The sequence below is a fragment of the Pteropus medius genome, unplaced genomic scaffold (genome assembly GCF_902729225.1).
Source record: "Pteropus medius unplaced genomic scaffold, Ma_sr-lr_union100, whole genome shotgun sequence".
In the NCBI taxonomy this organism is placed as follows: domain Eukaryota; kingdom Metazoa; phylum Chordata; class Mammalia; order Chiroptera; family Pteropodidae; genus Pteropus; species Pteropus medius.
In genome coordinates, this window is record NW_024340699.1 from 14,256,202 (window position 1) to 14,278,311 (window position 22,110).

Consider the following 22,110-nt stretch of genomic DNA (forward strand, 5'->3'; position numbering starts at 1 on the left):
CTCGCCATCCCAAGGACCAGGGGACACGTGCCATCCCCAAAAAAGACGGGGCACGAGCTGTTCCCACTGAAAGTCTGTGGGACATCATTCCCACTGGAGACTAGGGGACCCAGTGTGTCCCAGTCCTAGGCCGGCCTGGGGTGGAGCATGTGTATGTACCTCTGCACGCCCTCAGCATCCTGGAGGCCACTCAGGAAGTCACAGCGGGTGTCCCCCTTCATCCACCAGAGCAGTGTCAGAGGAGGGCTAATAAAACACGAGGTTTAAATAAAACCCAGAGTCATCCCACATTATGCCCCAAATGTCCAGGTTACACCAAGAACGAAAACAACCTCAAACGAAATAAGAAAAGGTGGCCACAGACCCAACACGGAATGACACCGACGTCAGAATTATCTGATAAGGATTCTGAAGCAGCCACCATAAGAACAATTACAAGAAACAAAAAGTCTCACAAAGAAACAGAAACTATAGTCTCACGCACCTGTGGGACCATCGCAAAAGGTCGCATGCTCATGTTATCCGACCACCAAAAGGAGACTGGGAGGTGGGTGGCGGGGAGAAGTATTCAAAAAGGAAACGGCTGAAAATGTCCCCATCTGGCAACGAACGTAAACCTAGATTCTAGAAGGTGAGTGAATTCCCAAGAGGAGAAACCCAAAGAAATCCACGCCAAGCAGAGAGACATGATGAAAACAACTGAGACCTAGGGTTTGGTGAAGAGTTCTCAGATGACGCTTCCTTAAAGTGAGCATCCGTGGACGGTACAGGCTCGCAGCTGTACCCGCGGCCATCTACCCCAGAGGGATGAAACGTGCGTCCACTCAAACCTGGACGTGACTAGCCACGGCAGCTGTACTTGTAAGAGCCCCAAACTGGGGTCAACCAGTGCCCCTCGCGAGGTGAAGCTTAAACGGGGGGGCAGGGCGGGGCGGGGGCAGCGCCCTCAGCAATAAAAGTCATGTGCTACTACGGACGTGGGGTGCCGCGTCTGAGAAAGCCCAACTCCAAAGGCACGTACGGTTCCGCTTACACAACATTCTCAGCACAAATCAGAGCTGGAGAAGGATTCGCGGGCGCTAGGCGCTGGGGGTGGGGTTAGGTGTGGCTTTAACGGGCAGCATGGGGGAGGGGGCACTGTGGTGGGGGACAGCTGTGTGTCTCGGTGAGGGTGGTGGGTACACAGACACACACGCTGCAGCATCGTCAGTTTCCTGGTTCTGACACTGTTCCACAATCCCTTAGTACATAACTAGCGTGGGAACTGGGTGACGTGGACGGGGGACCTCTCCCGACATGTCTGTGACTCCCTGTGACTCTGTAACCATCTCAAGATAAAGAGCGTGCCTGCGGAGCTAGGGGCCACGGTGGCGGCAGGGTCCCATGTGGGCAGCCACCCACACTCCGCCCTGGACTGCTACGCGTACGGGCGTCTGCCATCCTTTACTCCAAAACCGAAATGTCATGTGGAGGGAACAGAAAGGCTCCCACCGGTTCATCCACAGAAGGCAGTGTCTGCAGCCACCTGTCAGGGAGAGGAGGCAAGAAGGTAAAGATGCTCAATGCTTTACTGCATTTACGACAGGAAGAAGCTGGCATACTCGACCAAACCCGAGAGAAACTCAAGCACATTATCAACTCAGGGTGTGGTCTTCACATCCTGTAGGAATGTCGGTTATTCCATAAGGGAGCACGGAGCAGCTTGCCGTAACTAAAAATGTAATATATCGTCATGAGAACGTTTTAGAATTAGTAGCACTTAGAGATATAATTCAAGCTCTTTCTTTTACAGATGAAGAAACAGATTCACAGAGGATAAAGGAGCCACCCAGGCCCAGTGGGCAGTGGGGTCAGGTGCAGGACCTCGCCTCTGGGCCAGGCGCCCCCACCACGGCACATGTACCCCACCACAGCGCATGTACCCCACCACAGCGCGTGTACCCCACCACAGCACCTTCATCCAAAGGGGTGCCTCACTGCAAACACCTGACACAGAGCAACCGTCAGTGTTAACTTTCATATACATATTAAAAAAAAAAAATCAAGCCATCGGCTTCAGACCCGTGGAACCACCATGTGCAGACGTCGCTCCCCCACCTTTGCGGGCCGGCTCCACGTCTAGGAACAGAGGTGCAGACACGGCTCGCAGGCGCTGGAGGGCCCGGCCCCTTTGCACTGAGTGCGCGCCCACCGCCCGTGCCGGCTCTGAGCCCGCCCTGCCTGTGGGGCGCCTGCTCCGAGGACACGCGGGCCCCCCTCCTCTTCTGTCCCCAGCAGAACCGGGGCGACGGGCCTGGGCTCGTGGTCGTCTGTGCATTCTCAGAGTTTGGCCACTGCCCGCCCAATCCACTGGGAATGCGGGATCGATTGCACCCGGCCCACGGCGGCCCACGCACTGCCAAGAGGCACCCCACTGGCCAGTCCTTTAGTTACGGACGCTAGATGGTGGGGTCCGGGCTGGGCCGGCAGCCCCCGCCCAGAGCTGCTTCTGCTCGTGTTGTCTCCCTACTGCTCTGCTCCCCAGCCCCGCGCCGGCTGGGCGTGAAAACACTCCTGTTGGTGGCACTACAGCGCGAGGACCTTAGGGTGCTGGGCAGTGACTGGCCAGGGACGCCCAGCTTAATGACACGCCTGCACAGCCGCCTGGCAAGACCCGGTTCCTATCCGTCGGTGACAGTGAGAGACAAAGAACTTGCAAAGTCCCACGCTGCACCAGACAGAGGACTTCCCAGCACCCGCCCGTTCACCCCAAACAGCTCTGTGGAGTCCGACGCCGACCACTGGCAAACAGGAGGCGTCCCACGGGTCAGCTAGGCACTCCCGCCCACGCCGGCGGCCAGCGGAGGCCCAAGTCCCAGCCGGCCCGCTGGGAAGTGGGGGCTGGGCAGCGGGGGCTGGGCAGAGCGGGGCACGGCGCCGGTCTCACTAGAGCCCGCACTGGGCCCTCGGCCTTGCGGCCACCACGTCTGGCTCAGGTCACTTAGCCCGACGCCAAAGCCCCTCCGAGATGCTTCACCAGCATGCCTCCCCCTCCTGCAGGAGAAACACATGGAACCGGCCATGCAGTCCCAGCGACACCCCCTCTGCATGGCTTCCCCACGAGATGAAAGCGAGACCCCCGCCGAGCGCACACGTGGCCCCGCGTGGGCTGTGACCCGCACCCGCGAGGCAGGCGCGGGCGGCTTCGGGCCCCACGCACACCTTCCCGAGCACGCGCACGCTCGATGCTGAGCGTGGGTGGCTCTCCTCGGAGACGGAACGCAGGGTGGAAAGGACACTTTTTCGTGCTGTGCTCTTCCTGCACAGGGCCGGGAACGGGCACCTGGGAGGGAGCCGGGACGCGAGGCGGCCGGCTGCTGGCCTCACGCCCTTTGAGTTTCGAAATGTGGAAAGGTATCACCTCTTCAGAAAACATTTAAATCAAAATTTGAAGACGTGCCCTAAAGAGAAAACGAATGAAGAAGCACCCGTTTCTAGAGCGTGCGGGAAGATGGGGACTTTGTCTGTGAACCCGGGCCGCCAGGAGAGACGGTGGCAATGTTCCTCCTCAGCGCTGCGGTAAGATGACAGAAAGTGATGGCCCCACCTCCGTGTCCCCCACCCCCGCCAAAGTGACAAGACGTGGGAGTCACGTTTCGGTGCTCAAAAACGGAAGGCTGAAAATGTCTTAAAGCACAGTGGCTACCGGAACCTTTGTTTAGGAAGCTGACCTGGTCTGGGCCACTGTCCCTGGATTCTCCCCGTGCTGGGTTCCTGTCACGCTGGGCTTGGTGGATGGAGGCAGGACTCCCAAGCCTCCTCCAAGCCCAGGGCCCGGCGCACGACACAGCTGAACCAACTACATAAAAGGAACTTTTTTTTTTTAGTACTTTAAGCTTATACAGTGGGCTATGAACAGTTATGAATATTTTCTGTCCATTGTTTAAAGATCTTAGTAACTAGCAAAATAATAGGGCAGAAGGATATATATATATATTTTTTAAGCTACAAATTTACTTGGATAAATTACCTGAACGAGGTATCTGACTATGAATCTAGATGTGACGTTCATCAACCAAAGGCGGCCGGGAGTAGATGCCCCCAGAAGCATTCACCACGTTCCCTCTCTGACCATAATTGAAAAATGAGGTCTGGCTTGCAGTTCCGCAGAAGTCACAGAGCTATGGGCACCATTTAAAAATAAGCGTCCCCTCTTGTCAACCGGAAACAAACAGAACAGAGATGATTCACCCCAGCCCAGTGCCTAGTCCACGCCGACCCTGGCTGTCTGAGCAGTGTTCGATCACAAATGTGTCCGGCTGCACTCGGAGTAGAAGTGGGACCGTCACCCGGGACCGTCACAGGCAAGAGGACGGGAGACCCAAGCTGCAAAGCGAGAAGCCGGGAGCTGGTGCATTCAAGCCAAACGCAGACGCGACCACGGTCAGGTGAGAGCCGGTGCTGAAGTCGCAGAGCAGCAGGCTGGCTTGTCCACGGCCCGCGTCCGTTCTGGGGAGGTACGAAGGCAGGAGGACTGGCCCAGCCACCTCTTGGAACCTTGTTCCTGGATGGCGATGAATCAGAGTGGAAGGCACAGGTCACCTCCGTCCTCCGCGACCACGCGCCGTCCTGAGGTGCGAGAGGAAGTGGACTGTGCCCCAGCGGGACGGGCCCGTCCTCCGTGCAGTCCTCAGAGCCACCGCGGTGGCACCGCACGCAGAGCACACGGCGGCCTGCTGCGCTCGCCCGAGTTTCTGAGACAGGGACCGAGCCCGAGTGAGCGACCTCAGGGTGGGGGGTGGGGGGGCACGGCCGGCTGCACGCGGCTCTGTGACGTCTGACCACCCGGCTCGCTCCACTCCAGCCGTCTCTCCTCACCTGTCTCGTGTGGAAAGGCAAGTAACCCGGGAAGCTACGGACACACGGCACAGACAGGCCACCTCCAACACCCAAGGGTGCCAGGCCTGTGATCCCGACACCCCTCCTCCCGGCGTCCCCTGCCCCGGCCCCCTCCGAGTGCACATCTCGTTTCCTGGAGTCCCTGCCCCAGTCCTGACCCTGTGCATCTTTCACCAAGTCGGACCTCATTCAAGGTCAGCACCCAAACCCAGCGGCTGGGAGAACAGTGGGTGGGCCACGCCGCCACCGGCAGCAGGGTGCCTCTGCTGCTGGGCCTGGCCTCCCTGGCAGGCACATGGCCCGAGCAGCCAGCCTTGACCCTGCTTCACCAGAGCTGCCCTGTGCAAACCGCCCTGCGTTCCTGGTGGCACCCACAGGACGAACCGGACTGGAATAAACTCAGTCTTATGCACGGCATCGTGGAGAGACACCCTGTTTAGCAGAAAAAGCGGTAATGACTAAGGGTCAGGAGACGAGGGATGGAGCCCGGCTTTGCCTCCTGTAACCAATTCATCGGGTTCCCCAGGTGCCTGGAGCTCTGGAGCTCTCTGAGGCTTGTGAACCTCGACCTAGCTTCCTGGACTCCAATGGCAAGGACGGCGTCTAACAAGTGCGCCCTCGGTAACGCCGAGGGATGCCCATCTCCGCCGAGAAGAACCCCACGGAGCAGGGAAAGAAACGAGTCACAGCACGGTGACCCGTGACAGCAGCAACAGCAAAGACAGTGAACGGAAGAACCCCAAGCCGCGGCAGGGCTGCACCCCCCACGGTGACGAGGACGGTCCGAGCTCGGTTTCCATTAGACGCAGCCTGGGCCACGTGGCCCACGCGGCCCGGGCCCTCTGGCCACGTGAGGACAACAGTCCTGCCGGAGCAGAACCGCGGATCGTACGCCTGGCGCCCAACTTCTTTCGCATCCACGGTGACCTTTCCGTTACAAGGGCAGTCGTCCACACAGACCCCCGCACGCCACCCCTCACGCACGTGCTCGTTACAACGCCGACGGACACCGCCATCTCCGCAGGCAGCGAGCGGGCCGTCAGGGATGACCTGAACCAAGGCCCAAGGCAGGAAGCGCGCTTCGTCCAGTGCTTTCTGTGAGGCTCCCATTAACTCAGGAAGGAGCAGGCATCCGCACTGTTTGACAGACGAGGAAACCGAGGCTCACTGGAGATAAGCCATTTCTGTGACTTACTGTCCAAAGTCATCAAAACAGTAAATGATGGCTCCTGCTTCTCATCTTCTTACGGATGAGAAATCAAAGAAACTGAACTCTGTCAACTGTTTTTTGACAATAAAAATCATAAGTGCTGCTGAATCGACCACCAGGCGATTTAACTTTAAAAAGTCACCCTTCTGCCTGGTGTTCTCGCCTCACGCGTCAAAGTGCGGGCGGCTACCCGCCCGGCTCCCTGCGAGCCAGGCTGTCCTCAGCGAGCCCGGTTGCCCCCAGTCACTGTGGAGGTGGAGACCGCCACCACGCCCGCTGCACAGGTGAGCAGGAGAGGGGGCACAGGGCAGCCCCAGGTGACTCCGGCAGGGAGTCAGCACTGCCCTGCGGAACTTCACTGCCCACACGTTCAAACCCGTGGCAGAATATGCCATTTGAAAATTTTTATCACGTGCATTAACTTTACTGTGGCAAAAGGAGTTCGCCATTTCACCAGTTAAATTCTGGAACTTCTCCCTCTGGACGCCTCGCAGACCAACCGCGCCAGCACGACCCAGGACGCGAGTGTGTGTGCACGGCGAGTTCTCGGGTGAGGTCCGTGGCGGTGCATGGGGTCAAAACTGGGATGAGGCCGGCCCTGGCAGGCAGGGCTGGAGTTCCCCAGGTCACAGCCGGCCCGGTGGGCCCGCCACGCTGCCCGGACACGGCCTCTCCCGCTGCGTGCTCGCCCGGCCTCTAGCTCAGCAACATGGTTATCAAACGCTTAGGCGCCTGGCTCCATGCAGGTCCTAGGAATGAAATAAAGAAGGGGCCACAGCTTCCCCTGGAGTACAGGGCCTGCGACCCAGTCAGGGAGGAGGACAGACATGGCCGTGTTGTCCGTGCTGCAGAGTGAACGGCACAGGTGACAGGGAGCCACATACGGGGCCTCGGCCTGGGCGGGGGAAACAGCTGGGTCAGGCCTGGGGCCGGGGGCTTCTCCAGTGGGAGGAGCGAGGTGGGTGCTCGAGGCCACGAGGGGCCGTGGGCCTGGGCTCCAGCGCTGCAGCCACCGAGTGCTCCTCCGGTCACTTTCAGGAGTCAGCATTTTCTACTGGCCTCTTTTCCAGAAGCGGCATTTGACTGCTGCCTACCCCCGAGCTCCCCAAGAGGGAGCAGCCAGGGGGACCAGGGGCCCCCCAGCGTGGCCAGCACTCAAACACGGGGGCTGGGAGCAGGTGAGGGGGAGGGGAGGCCACACCTCCACCGGTGGCCTCACCATGGAAACGACTGGAGAAAACTCTCTCCCAGATCACACGAAAGGTGAAGTTAATACTGTCTGGGGCAAACTGCTCTGTTTTTATTACACTAATTTATTACACTTTGGTCACCTTTGTTCTCTGTCACATAAATTCCATACTAAAAGAATGACTGTGGCTAACTGAAGGCCAACAGACTTCACGCTGCTCCGCCTTTCCTGAGGGCGTGGCCTCGCCCACTGGCCGCCCTCAGGCCGCCCTCCCCCAGCCAGGCCACTGCTGCCACGGGAGCTGGGTGTTCCTATGGGAGGCGGGAGGCGGGGTAATCGCTGGCAACCGGATGATGTTTACAAAGCGATGGGCTCTTTTAAGAGGCCTCCACGCCCTCTCGGATAAGACTCAAGACAAAACACAGGAGGCCAGAATCGGCACCTGGCAGAACCTGAAAAGGCCTGACCTCGGCCCAAGACTCAGGCCCTGCAAAACCCACCTCTGAGACCCAGGGAAGCCGCCGGAGCCCAGCAGGGGGCACGCGCCCAGCCCCTCAGTTAGCCCCCGCTGGGGTGGGGGCGGGGGGCTCGTCCTCCATCAGCTCAGCACGGGGAGTGGATGCGAGGCCCTGGGCATCGACGGCAAAGCCGGCTTTCACAGGCCCCGGAGCCAGCCAGCGTGGCGTGGAGCCGGGACCAGCCGGCCGGGCGGGGCGGGCGGGGGGAAGGATCCTGGGCGGCTCTCAGAGCCAGCGCTCACTGCAGCCTCCCAGGTCTCTGCGTGTGTTTAGTACCAAGGAGAAGGAATCACCCACTTGGGGAAACCGGGCCATAAAACAGATTAACAATGCTGAACAATGGCCGGGAGAAGCCTGGTCTCGGCAGCCAGCGTGGGGACACTAAACTAGTTTAATTGTTATGTAAATTGCATCGGGAGTCCCACAGACTTCTCCCGAAGGCCTATTCATCAGGTCGGTTTACTCTGAACGAAAAAAACGGAGCCAGGGGCTCTCTCCTGGCCAGCATCCACCCAGCCCGCTCTCTCCGGCCCGTACCCACCCGGCCCGTGCCCTGAGTCCCCAGGGACTCCTCCTCCCCCAGTGCTGTGCCGGCTCCACAGAGCTAGTGCACTTCACAAAACAGAGACAAGACCGGTCCAGGCGGCGGGGAGCGGGGAGCGGGGAACCTTCCCTCTTTCCCTCAGACTGGACCGTCCCTCCCGCCCGCGCCTGGGCGGGTCCCACGTCTCTCGTCCACGGGGACCAGGGGAAGCCCTCAGGCTCCAGTCTCATTTTTTCGCAGTGGAGCGCGACGAAGGCGTAAAGTAGCTAAGTTATGTCCTCACGAGAGCTCTTCATGGGCCATCGTGACATTTGTCCAGTTTTAATAAAGTTATTTAATCTTGAAAAAAAAAGTGCTGAGAACAGGGAGAAGCGTCTGCTGCTCCCCCAGAGGAGACGAATGCACGCAGTGACCGCGGGGTGCGGCGGCCCCACCCCCAACTTCACACGGCCTGTGACTCTCCAGCCTCTGACCTCTCTCCACTCTGGGGGCAGGACTGCTGGGAGCGACGCTGGCCTGTGGACAGCATGAGCACTGTGACCCAGCCCGGGACCGCGGCCTGGCAGAGGCCCCCTCCCGACCAGCGCCCAGCGCCCAGCAGCCTCGGCCCCGCCCCCCAGGTGACCCGCGCCGTGTTTGTGGGACCCCGCTGAGTTCCCTCCCTTCTGTTTGTTTACGTTCCGCTGTGGGGAGGCCACAGAGGTGAAGCCCTAACTCCCGGAGCCACAGCGACCCTAACCCACTCCCCTAAACAGACATTAACATGAAAATGGTGCTTCAGAGCCCCCGGTGACAAGACTGGATCACAGCAGCTGTGACATCCCAAATATGCAGTTTCAGCAGGTGCCTATTCCGTTTTTTTTTTTTTTTTTTTTTTTTTAAGGAAACAGACAAAGAAAACTGGCTGCAGGGCGTTAGCTAGCGGTCGCCTCTGGGCTCAGGGGTTACTAGTGGCTTTTCTCCTTGCCACATTTCTGTATTTTCCAAATTTTCTATAAACATATTTAATACTAAAAAATCTGAAATAAACATATAAAAGTATATAAAAGCCAAAGCATTTTTTTTTTGCTGTCTTTTAGAAACTAGCTCCTTTGTAAAGAAATGATACTGAAGAATTTTTGACTTAAAAAAAAGTTAGAGAATGCAGGCTGATAAAGTAAGCTCCCAAATAAGCTTTAGAATTCCAGACGTCTGACTTCCTGTTAACTACCATATCAGCAATCTGGAACCCTCTGGAGAAGTCGTTTTGGATAGATGGCTCTCCAAAGAGATACCCTCTAGTCCTTTAAAAGGTCACTGACTTTAAGAAGTTTACCCATTTTTTTTTTTTACAGTTTTACGATTCTGAAAATTGCAAAAGATGAAGGCTACGAGGAGTTATAATGAAATTTGACAAAATTATTGATTAGATAAAGTAAAAACAAATGTGAGCATCAGATCCCCAAATGTCAGAATTATGGATTATTCCCTTAAAGGTTAGAGGTATGACAGAGGGTAAGAAACCTGAAGAATGAAATATCCCCAAATACAGCCGAACGCGTAACGAGGGTTCCACATACCTGCAGATGGAACACATAAAATGTGGAAGGTGACAGGACCAGACAGTGCAGAGATGCTAAGCCACATGTGCAGTGATGGAGGGACCTGGGCACTCCTGGATGAGCCTACCTTACGTGGGCCCTTTAGAAAGGCCTGGGTCTGGTCCAAGTTCCAAGAATCCAGCGCCCAATTCACCTCCGAGTCCAGCCAGCAGGGGGGACACTCGGGTTGTCTCGTCTTGGGTGCTGCTGCTATATGGTCTGGCAGCAGCTCAGGAGAGGCGGGCTGGGGACGAGCGGGGCGGGGGGGGGGCGGGGATACGGGGCGCGAAGCAGACAGTGATGCTCCACCTGAGACCGGGAGGGAGTCCCGAAGGCCAGACACACTGGGGGTCAGCAAGGCCACCCAGGCACTAAGGAAGCCACTGTGGTTAGAGCCATGAGAACAAGGGAGGCAGGAATCGAGGCCGCACCTTAGGGGAGGCCTGGGCCCGAATGTCAGGGCTGCCAAGGGACCGTCACAGTTATTTGTGTCTGATGGTATCACCCGTGAAGAAGTCTATTTGGAGACGTGGAAATACGCATAGCATACTGAAGAGGTTGCATGACACCATCTGTGTAAATTGCCCCCACGGCACAACTAGACGGTGTGTTATTCGTAGGCACCGCTGTGTGTTTGGAAAGCCGGAGAAAGGGTTAAATTCCCAAAGGTCGCTGCCTCTGGAGAAGGGAGCAAAACAGGCCGGAAAGGGGAACACGGGGGGACCTCAACGTCATCTGCACGGGATCCTCTTTTTTAAAAAAGGCTTGAAAAAAGATGGCCAAATGTAAACAAGTATCGATGCCTTGTGGTTACGCAAGTACGTGGTAAATTATCCTCTGCACTTTTCTGTATTTTTTATGCCTCGAAATACCTATGAATTATGTAACCAGTTCTGGGCTCCCACCGCCGGCTCGCAGCATTTCCTTCGCTCACACTGCAGTGCTGTGACTGGTGACCGCGGCTGGCTGGGGATCAAAGCCCTCTGCCCTGCTTATCTCCTGGTGTCCTGCCTAAGCCAGCCAGGCTTTGCACCCTACAAAGGTTGTTCAAGCCGATCTAAGGTAAAGCCCGAGTTCCCCCTTTCCAACCCCCTGTCCTTTGAGCTCCCTGCACAAGCCGCTCGGAGAAGCACAAGAAAACAAACCTTAATGTTTCACTCCGATCATACATCTGCAGGAGCCGGGAGGGATCCTGGTGATGCAAGAACATGCTGCTCTGTGACACCCGGTCAGGGGTCGCACCTCGCTGCAAGGCAGAGGGCCTGTCCACGCCGCTCCACTGTGATGGGCTCGAGGTCCCGCCACAGCTTCTGTACCATTGGGTCAGATCTCGCTTCAGACACCGGATGCTCTGTGGGGTGAACACAGTCCCTCTCTGACGCGGCGACAGCGATGACGCGGCAGACGGCGGGCGTGCCTCCATGCCAGCACGGAGGTGGGCACTGTAACACACCGCCGTGAGTGTGTTAATGTCTCACGATTACCCAGGAGCGGCTCTGTCTACAGACAGGAGCCTGAGGTTCTGTCAACTTGTCCAAGGGCATCCAGCCGCGGGGTGATGCAGCCAGACCTTTCAAAAGCTGAACCGCTATGATGGCCTGCTATCACTTTCTTTGGCCACACTGGTTTTGCATTCAGATCTGTCCTATTTGTTTCTTGATGCATTTTGCCAACAATGCATGAAGTGCCCTAGTGCTGTGTGCCAAGCGTGCTGGCAGGTATTGTGGTTCCAGGAAGACAACCAGCAAAGCACAGTCCTGCCCCCACGATACTCGGTGCATCAGATAAGCAAACTACCAACCACTAAGGAACACCGAGACGGCAGGACGTGGAGCCCTGGGCGCAGGGGTGCTGCCCACGGGACCTCGCCCCGGAGAGGCATCTGGAAGGTTGCCTTAAGAGAGTGGCTTTTACGCGGCGAGCTGTATTTGCTCTGAAATGCCTCGTGAGCGTTCCTGGTAGGGCTAGAGGGAAGAAAGAAGCCCCCATCATGGTATTTATTCAGTGTTACTTGGAGGTTCTAGGCAATTCCACGAGACAACAACAAAAAAGAGACAAAGTAACCGTCGCGCAGATGAAGATGATGACCTAGAAAACACACGTGAAAAGTGAATGAAAAACTGTTACTAGAAGCAGTCAATGTGACTGGATACACAGTTAACATTTCATTCCAGTACTGAATCTCAAAAATTACTTGTTAGTTACAGAGGAAAAACAGTAACGACTTGGTGCAGAGGCCCGGACGCCCGCCCGGAACAAGTGACCCACACTATCTGCATCAAGGACACCACTGTCTGAGCGGTGCTGGTGCCACGGGCGGTGAACGTCCCCTTTCTAGCAGTTCAGTGGAAGATGCTTAACGCGAACCTAGTTAGGATTTGGTCAAGTGAGACAAACTCAAATTGAGAGGCATTGATAAAATAACTGTCTTGTTTTCTTTTAAAAATGTCAAGGTCATCAAGACAGAGAAAGGCTGAGGGTCTGCTCCAGGGTCAGGCGACAAAGATGCCAGGCCGGCGGGACGCAAGGCTCCGTCCACCTGGACAGGACTCGGCAGGGGCTGGGATTCTGCAAAGATGGATCGGGACGACTGACAAATCGGGGTCTGGGCTAGGCCAGCGCATCGCAGTGATGCTGGACTCCTTCGATTTAATGGCGAGGCTGAGGCTATCGACAGCATCTGAGATCTGGCTTCCTGGCAAGGTCATCAGTTTGGCTCAAATAAAATCTTATAAAAAAATTTTTAAAAAGGCTGTGCTTATGGAAAAATACCATTTTTCTTAGGAAATACATATTGTGGCATTAAGGAAAAAGGATGAGATCTACATAAGTCCTTCTCAAATAACGTTTATATATATGTAGAGAGAGAGGGAGCGAGACAGGAAATACTAGAGCGAACGTGGCAGAATGTCAAAAACGGATGAATCTGGGCAGAAGACGTATAGGAATTATTTGTGCTAGTCTTGTAACTTTCTTGGAAGCTGGAAATTTTTTTCAAAATGTAAAATTAAAAAAACAAATTAGTAGTATAAAGCTCGTACCAAAAAAAGAACAAACATGCACAGACAGAACCACCTTTCCTCCGTGTAAGCGCTGACCTTTTAGAATACAAAACGATAAGGGAGACGAAGGTCTCACTCATATTAACCATCCCCAAAACAAATACATGAAACACCCAAGATTGAACAGAACACGCTGAGAAATACAGAGGCTCTGCACAGAGAGGACCAGGAACGAGAAGGTGCTGATTCGTCTCAGTAAAATGCATGGACGGGGAAGAAGGTGGATGGTCTAGATCAGCGGTGTACACGCTGTTCCTGTAAATGTTTTAGGTTTTGGGACCACATGCTCTCTGTCGCAACTAGGCACCCAGACAGCATGTAAACATGGCTGTGTTCCAATAAAACTTTATATAAAAACTAAAGTCTGGCGGGATTTGGCCCACAGGCTACAGTTTGCTGACTGGCCCTAAATGTGGCAGAGATCAGCTAAGCTGTTCACCAAAGCACTCCTCCTCCTTCCTGGGCACGTGGCCTGGTCCTCCCTTGGAGTGGCCGTGGACCGAGCTCCAGTCACCGGCATGTGAGCGGAGTGAGACCTGCCACTTCCGGGCCTGCCCACTAACACTCCCCCACTGACCCTCCCGCAGGCCCGGTGCAGACACCACTGCAGCCTGGAGAGCGAGCTCACGCGGGTGGGGGTGTGGGAGGGTGTGGGGGGGTGTCACCAGCCCAGGTGCTAGCCCTGGGCCCCGACTCGCCACATGAAAGAGGCCTTGTCTGACCACGGATGGGCAACACCTGTTCTGGGCTTTCTGAGCGAGGTGTTGGTGCTGCGGTGTCAGGCCAGCCAGCGGCCTGCAGGTTCTATGTGTAAACAGTCACGCAGCAGACGCTGAGTGACTTCTCAGCGCCCAGCACTGTGCTGGGACCAGGAACGCGGCGCTGTGAAAGAACTCGGCCCTGCTCTCGGGGGATTGACAGCTTCCTGGGGGAGGTCCCAGGGACAGTCACATCACGTAACGACCGACCACACTGACAAGCGCCATCTAGTATGAACAGGTGTCCAGGAAGACAGGGACAGTCAGGCACACGCAGCACACTCTCATTTGCTCATAAAGGATTTTATAACCTGCAAAGCTGTAAACCAGCGGTCCCCAACCTTGTTGGCACCAGGGCCTGGTGCTCCTATGAGACTCTAACGCTTGATGATCTGAGGCGGAGCCGAGGCGGTGATGCCGGTGCTGGGAGCGGCTGCAGGTACAGAGGGAGCTTCGCTGGCTCACCCGCCACTCACTTCCTGCTGTGAGACCCGGTTCCTAACAGGCCACGGAACCGGTACTGGTCCGCGGCCCGGGGGTTGGGGACCCCTGCTGTAAACCACAGCATTACACTGAAGGGCAGGGCTCCCACGCTGCCCGCGATGACCGCCACGCACAGTGGACCCAGGGCTACGAAGGACCACGGAGATTTTCCTATTTCCCCCACGTCAGCAAGTCTGTGTCTCCCCTTGTCTACGGTCCGCGGGGGCCATCTTTCGGGTCCCCTTCCTCCCTCCCTCTGGCTCCAAGAACTAGGGTGACAAAGGGGACAGAAGCCGTGCATTCTAACTTGTCTGCGTCCCGAGTGGCAGAGGCTGGAGAGAACGGTCAGCGTCTTCGGCAATGAGCCGTCTTTCAGCGGGAGGGGGCTGCGGGCTCCTCCCCTCGTACCCCGGCCCACCGACCACCTCATCCTGGCCCTGGGCCCAGACCAGACCTGCCCGCCTTTCTCGCCCGGGAACACACCGCGGAAATAACGCTTGTCCCTCGGAGGCGGCTGGGGTAAACTGAGGCAGCGGCCACGCCCACAGGCCCACGTGGCCTTCTAGGATGGGAGCAGCGCACTCAGCTACTTAAACTCACGTTAATGGAAAAACTAAACAAAACTAAAAGTTCAGCTCTTCCGTCACGTCGGCCACGCTGCCAACGCTCAGCGGCCGCACACGGCTCACGCTGCCCGACCGGCCAGTGCACACACGGAACAGTGCCATCGCCGCAGAAAGTTCTAGACTCTCCGTGAGCTCTCTGCTGGCCCACCCAGAGGTTAGCAGGCTGGAGACTCTGCATGCTACACAAGTGACAGAGAAAAGCGTCATTGCTAAGAAAGCCGAATATTCCTGCAGGCTGGGAGGCGAGGTAAGGCAGGGCTATGAAAGCCCCAGGCAACGTGGAGCCTGTCAAAGGGAGGACACTTCAGGGAAGGCACCGTTCCCAGTTTCCGGGGATACACCTGCCAAGCAGACCGGAAGTTTATGTCCCCAAGCGCGGAGGGGGGGGACTGCGAACTTCTGCACGATTTTCTTTTCCACACGGCTTCACGGCCTCCGCCTCGCCCGCGCCGTCATCGGATTTCACTTGAATGTTCTTTCCAAGTAAGCGCGGAAGAGTCCCTAGGTTTACAGATGATTTGTCACTATTTCCAGCCACAGCTTCCTGGTCCCCTGCAAGAGGCTCCTTAACTTCATCAGCCAGCTGTACCCCAAGCTCAGGAGCAGGGTGAGTCCCCCCCGGGAAGGCTTCCTGTGGACCTGGCCCCACCCGCTGCGTTGTGCGTACCTGGGCTTGAACCCGCACACGGCCGCCGAGCACCAGGCACAAGCTGGCCCCTGCCTGCCGTGCTCCCCATGGCTGACACGCAGCTCATCGCCACGGGGTCCCCGCGCCTGACCCACGGCCCTGAAAACTATAAAATTACTTTCTGATTCTCTCTGCTGCTCCCAAGCCCCAGGGTTGCTGTGAGATGGAGGCATGCAAGCCTGTGGGAGGGGCCAGGGAGGCATCCAGCTACCCTTGTGACATAATGTGGCTTAAATTATATGACTAAATTATACGACCTTTTTATTTCTATAAAAATGTACTGTGTCAACTCGACTTTTAAAGCAAATTTAAAAATTAAACTATATCAAAAAGCCTAATCCTTTCAAAGACTTCTGTTTTCAAAAATACAGGGTATTGGGTTCGAGATGATCAAACTTAACTACCAAATGAACTTAAGGGTAAACCACGCTTTGCTTTGGATGATAAGACATACTGACATTAGAAGATCTGCAAAACTCAATCAATATTTGTCCCGATGACCAATGCGTGAGGTTAGGGAACCACGCACGGGCAAGAGACACGTTCAAAATGCAAGAAAAGAGGAGTCATAGGTTTGAACGTGGCAGAACAGGAAGCCCACTGAAGTTTCAGATTCCACACTGCAATGACGCGGGAGGGAACACCACCGGTCGCGTTTTGGTGACGCATCGAAGGACAGCACCGGACAGGCTGCTGAGATGCCCCTCCGTGGGCAGCTGCAGCCAGGGGTGAGGCTGGATCTTCTCCGCGTGCTGACCCACGGGCACTCGAGACTTTTACCGACATGAACACGTCCATTCTAAATGTTTTTTTCCAATTGCTACTTTTGAATAGGTTAATGAATATGTGTACTTTAATCTCTCAGTTCTAGTTTCTAATACGGTAAGAATAACAGACAAATCCCATGTCAACAAAAGCTCTTTGGGTACAAAAGGGCCTGGACCAAACGCCTTGAGAATTGCGAGAATAAACACAGGTATGGGACGCCCGGGGACATCTCCGCCCAGAGGGAACCGTGCACCTGGAAACGCAGGTAGCAGCTTAGGGGAAGACCTCTGGGCTAAGGCACAGGGCCTGGCCACCGAGGTTTCGACAGGGCGGCCACGTGGGCAGAGCTCGGCTCTGCATGCATGTACCGGGCAGGCAGACAAGGAAATGCACGGCAGACGGCAGGGTTAAACATGATACAGATGACTCAGGGCACAAGAGTTTCCTAAGCAGCTCATGTACAGAACATCATCCCCCTTCTGTGCGTCTACTGGAAGAATTCCTAGGAGAGAGAAGCTGCACGCACAGACAGGCAGCTTGAGACTGAACGTCGGAAGTGCTACGTCCAAGCGAATCAGAACATGCACCGGCTCATCCTCATCCTCATCACCTTGGGACAGCGTGCTGTCAATGTCCCAGAAGAGGGCCAAGCGGGGCCTGAGGGGGCCAGCCACCGGGCCAGCCCCAGCAACCCGGCCGTGGGACCAGCCCCAGCAACCTGGCCACAGGACCAGCCCCAGCACATCAGCCACAGGATCAACCCCAGCACACCAGCCACCGGGCCAGCCCCAGCAAACTGGCCACGGGGCCAGCCCCAGCAACCCGCCCGGGACACATGGTCCCCACGGCTTCGAGTGGGAACCCGGACAACGCACAGCGCACAAAGCACGTGCACACACGGATACCATTGTTCTTTCTTTTTAACCAACCAGCAACATTTTAGCAGAAAAGTGGAACCTCCTGAAAAATGATAGTAGCAATGAAAATTAACTACAAAGTTTCCTAATGAGTCACAACGCAAGGGCCTATTTCCAGGAAACCAAAGTAAAAGCATTTTATATAATCCACTCATTTTAATATGAAATGCTTTAAATGCAGGGTAATTATGGAAATGAGGCATTGCTATAATTCAAGTTGTCATTAATTTAGCGAGTCTATCCCCTGCCATTCACAAGAGGGGAAAACAGCGAAGAGTAAATTACTGTTCTGTCCAAATCGAATGCTTTCCTTTCTTTTCTTTTCACATAATTTTAAACATAGCTGTGTCTTTTTCAAAAGCATTAACTAGGAACACCACTGAAACCCTATGCAATACCCTTTTGGCACCACCGAGTCCTATTCCTTCACCAATGACAGAGGCTTTCATAAATTTATTATAAATTCAACACACACTACGTGATAAATCACATCCTTCTCATAGACTGATTTTTAAAATACGATATCGACTCTCTCATCCGGGTGATGAGCCCTAGACCTCCATGTGAAATACTCCCTGGAGAGCGGTACCCATTCTATTAACAGACTCGAGGGCCCGGCCCCCAACTTGCTACCCCCTCAGAAACCTTTTAAAAGTAAGTTTTGAACAAGATGACAGCCTAACTTTGCACAGGTATGTATGATATACACTAACTGCCAGCTAGCAAGAACCCCAGAAGCAAGCACTGCGTTCGAGAAAAAGCCACATTCTGTGCTGTGACCTTGCCGTCCAGCCCCCTCACACGGCTGAGTCTGAAGCTGGTTTCCCTGCACTGACCGCTCCCCACCGCCCCCAGCTCCAGCTCCGTCCGGCGGCAGGCTGCCCTCCTCTGCTCCAGAGTCAAAGTCTCCAGTGCCCAAACGACCACCGTATGGGACCGTTTCTTCCTCAGAAGCTCTTCCGACCCAACCTTCTCCTCTCCACCGCAGGGGCCATCTCCCCCGTGGCCCGCCCAGCTCCGCACACATCACGACAGACCGGCCTCCTCCCCAGCCCCGGCTCTTCTGTCCACGGGGAAATGGCCAGCACAGCCACAGTTTCTCATCTTACAGTTTCGGCCACTAGAAACAGACTGATCTGACGCCCTCTCTTGTCCCAAGTGCGAATTCCCAAATCAACCACCCGTGACCGAGGCATCGGGTCACGTAAGGACCGAGGGAAGGCAGAGGGACCAGGGAAGAAGGACACCGTCTCCCGGGATGCTGGGGAGTGAGCATCCGGCTAACACCTGCTGTCTTCACACGTCTAGGCCATCCGCCGATTATTTTCAACATAATGTCAATCTGATAACCGCTTGTGTGATGGTTAGTAACTAATTCGACATTCTTCAAGTGACCGGTTGCACAGCAATGAGAAACTATATTCTGTATGTTTTCAGAGGGCCTCAAACACTTGCTTAATGCAGTAAAATGCTGTAGTGGTTTTTATCACAGTACATGCGTAGAAGCCTTTAGCTGCTAATGTCTGCCATTCACAATATGTCTTTCAGAGGGCAGAGCATGTCGGCACTGCAAAGTATGAGCCAAAATAAACTGCAACGGTGTAGGTGACAATATATTTGCAGACCTAGGCCATGACTAGAAAGCCGCTAAGGGAGACTGCTTCCTGACAGACACAGGCACCACCACCTCTAAGGCAGGCAGTTCTGGCAAACAAACAAACAAACAAATAAAAAACCAAAAAACCCCATCAAATCCGAGTCTGATCAAACCTGTAGCTTTCAGGAACGGCGGGGGAGAGGCCATACTAAAGGGACACCGCGGGGTCCAATCAGTGACAGCAGACCGTGGGACACTGTGTAGGACAAACAACACTGGTCCTTCGAGGAAAACAATAAAGCGAGTGAGATGGAGCCTACAGATTAAAAGGGGCGTGAGAGACACAGCAACCAATCGACGTCGCCCCCGCTTTGGTCCCTGATTCAAATAAATGCACTGTGAGAACAGAAGGAATTCACGAGACAGAGAAATCCCAACACTGAGTGGCCATTTGACGACAGGAAGAAATTGTTATTAATCGTTTAGGTGTGATAACAATGTTGTGGTTAGGTTTCCAAAAAAAGGATCCTTATCCCTTATTGAAGTATTGCGAGACAGAGGAATACGCCATTTGAGATTTGCTTTCAAATGACTGGGGGCAGGGAGAAAGATGAGCGGAGACCAAGCGAGAATCGGCTGGGCCTTCACTTGCTGATGGCTGAAGCTGGGCAATGGTGTGTCCGGAATGGGTGTGCGCGACACAGCACACCACGCAAAAAAAGGCACGGACGGGTCTCATGCCACTGCGGTCCCCCGAAACCGAAGCACAGGCAACAAACTTCTAATGCAGTCGGAATTTTAAATTTATGGTAAAAAAAATTAATAACATCAAATAGGACAAGACTGTACCAAAGCCTGAAACAGTCAATAATCACAACCACTCTGAACGTCAGGAATGAATTTCCCACTTCACAGTGACAAAAATGTATACATTCAACTTCCTTGCTCCGAATTCATTAAAATTCCTTGATTACTTTCAACTTACTAGGCCGAAGACCCTTGACCTCACTCTAAAAGGAAATTTACAACCCATTCTGCATATGCAAGTATTCAGGTTTAAGTTCTCTAAAAGAAAAAAAGAATAAAAAACGTATATGAAAGGCTCAGACTGCTAAACAGACTTGTCAACAGGCTGTGACAGTTATCAGCAGCAAACAGCCCTCTGTAGGAGGGACACATACAATCCAGTTCACGGCCCTCCTTCTGCGCTCTGGTTCTGCTCCTGTAAACTGGACATCACTGCCTACGTGGACACTGCTCAGGAGCACAAATGCAGTCAGGCGGGCGGGCACAGTGGGGCCCAGCGCCCGGTCAGAGGGCGCTAGGACTCAGGCTGCCAGCTACACACCAGTGCTCGCGGTGCAAGGCCTGTGAACACCAATCCCGTTTCCCAGACGACAGGCTGGGCCTGGCCTACTCGGCAGATAATCTGAGGGCTCCTTGGGCGGAGATTTCTTCCCCTTGAGTTAGAGAAAATACCAGTGCTTTCAGATTCAGTCAGCGAGGTGCTCGTCAGGCGCACACCTACCCAGCGGCCAGGCAGGGGACTGAGAACAGGACTGCTCAATGCAGGTGCCTACAGAGCCTGAGTCACAGGCAGTGCTTGGGCAGAAACAGGCCTCCGAGAGCCACAGGGCAGGGAGGGGAGGCTGTTTACCTGTGCTTTCTCACAAGAGGAGTGGCTGGCCCTGAAATGCGTTTAAAGGCCCAGAATGAAGAGAGCGTCAGATAGAACAGAGTTATAACCACCAAGGAGCGGAACAGCTTTGATATTCACCAAGCCCCGATCTTCCCAGACACATACCTTTCATGTCTGGGAAATGAACCCACAGTCCCTCTGTCACTCCCTAAGCAGGACTGAGTCACTGCTGATGTTGCATCTGAAGGTTATTCAACACAATATTTACAATCGAACGCGCCAACACCCTAGAAAGGGAGAAGTTTACAGAAACAAGCTCTGGGCCCTGGGAATTACCCCGGCGAAAATTCCCTGGACTCAGGGTGCTTATGAGAGAGAGAGTCAGTCATCAGACAGTCAAGGAGATGGGACACCAAGTACAGTGAAGATACAAACACCAGTGAGCAGTTAAAAGCCATGACCGTGTAGAAAAAGAAAGCGACCGAGGAGGAAATGAGTAATTAAACGGGCTTCCTCCTGATCCTGAGAAACAAGGATCTCTAGGGGAGAAGAGCGTACGTGGGAACCGGAAGAGGGGAAAGTGAAGGAAGAGCGGAAGGGACACGAGGATGTCGCTGAGGCGCGGGGACAGGGCGGCCTGGGCGCGCCGGTCCCTGCCCCGGGCTCCGCGCCCTGCGGTTCCCCTTCCTGCCCAGGCCCCTGCGGGCGGGTGCCACGGCCCACGCCGGCGGCCGCGCGGGCTCCGGCCCTGCGCCCTCACGTGCGCCGAGAGGGCCCTCTCCGTCCCGTCCCCCTGCCCCCGGCCGGGAACGTCCCCTCCCCGCCGCCGGTTCGGCCCTGGCCCCTGCGGCGCGGGGCTCGAGCCTGCCAGGGCTGCCGGGCCACGCCGCGCTCCGGGTCGCGGCGCGGGCAAGGGCGCCCCGCGGGGAGCAGGCCCGGCGGGGCGCGGGGGGCGGCGGGGCGCAGGCCGGGGCGCGGCGGGGCGCGGGGGGCGGCGGGGCGCAGGCCGGGGCGCGGCGGGGCGCAGGCCGGGGCGCGCCGGCGCGGGCGGCGGCCGCGCACTCACTGTCTGGGCAGCTGCAGGGCGGGCGCGCCGCGCCGCTGGAAGGCCCCGTCCACGAACACGCCGTTCTTGCCGAGGCAGCGCAGGTAGAAGTGCGGCTCCTGGAAGCTGAGCTGCAGGTGGCGCCGGGAGATGAAGCTCGACAGGCCCATATTCAGGTCCACCGAGCCCTGCGACGAGTTGCGGCCGATGGTGACGCTGGGCTGCCGCATGAGGAACTCGAACTCGCGGCCCTCCAGGCGCGCCAGCGCGGGCCCGGGGCTCCGGCGCACGGAGGCGGCCGCGGCGGCCACCAGGGCCTCGCCCGCGCCGCCCGCGCCCCCCGCGCCCCCCGCGATCGCGCCCGGCGGCGGCGGCGGCGGCGGGGGCTGGGCGGGCGGCGGCGGCGACGGCGCGGGGGGCGCGGGCGGCGCGGGCGGCGCGGGCGGCGCGGGCGCGGGCGGCGCGGCGGCGGGGAAGGCGGCGGCGCACAGCGCCGGGCTGCAGGGCGCCGAGCGCAGCGCCAGCAGGGCGCGGGCCCCGCTGTCCTCGCCGACTTCGGCCATGTTCGCGCGGCTGCGAGCGGCCTCCGCGGCGGCGCGGGCGGGGGC

At 56.3% G+C, this 22,110-nt stretch overlaps 1 protein-coding gene across 3 annotated transcripts in view; it reads right to left on the reverse strand.

Annotated features, from left to right (window-relative positions):
* FOXK1 (forkhead box K1) overlaps window positions 1–22,100 on the reverse strand; it is a 63,743-nt gene extending 41,643 nt beyond the window's left edge. For 2 of the 3 annotated variants that reach the window (XR_005656326.1, XM_039878816.1), the window contains exon 1: window positions 21,524–22,100. Coding sequence is in view for 2 of the 3 variants with exons in the window: in XM_039878816.1 (XP_039734750.1) it covers window positions 21,524–22,065 (542 nt within the window). In the remaining variant the exon portion in view is untranslated. Of the gene's footprint in view, window positions 1–11,064; window positions 12,155–21,523 lie in introns of those variants that run through there. The other variant, XM_039878829.1, reaches the window with a different exon arrangement.
* Between the last annotated feature and the right edge of the window lie 10 nt (window positions 22,101–22,110).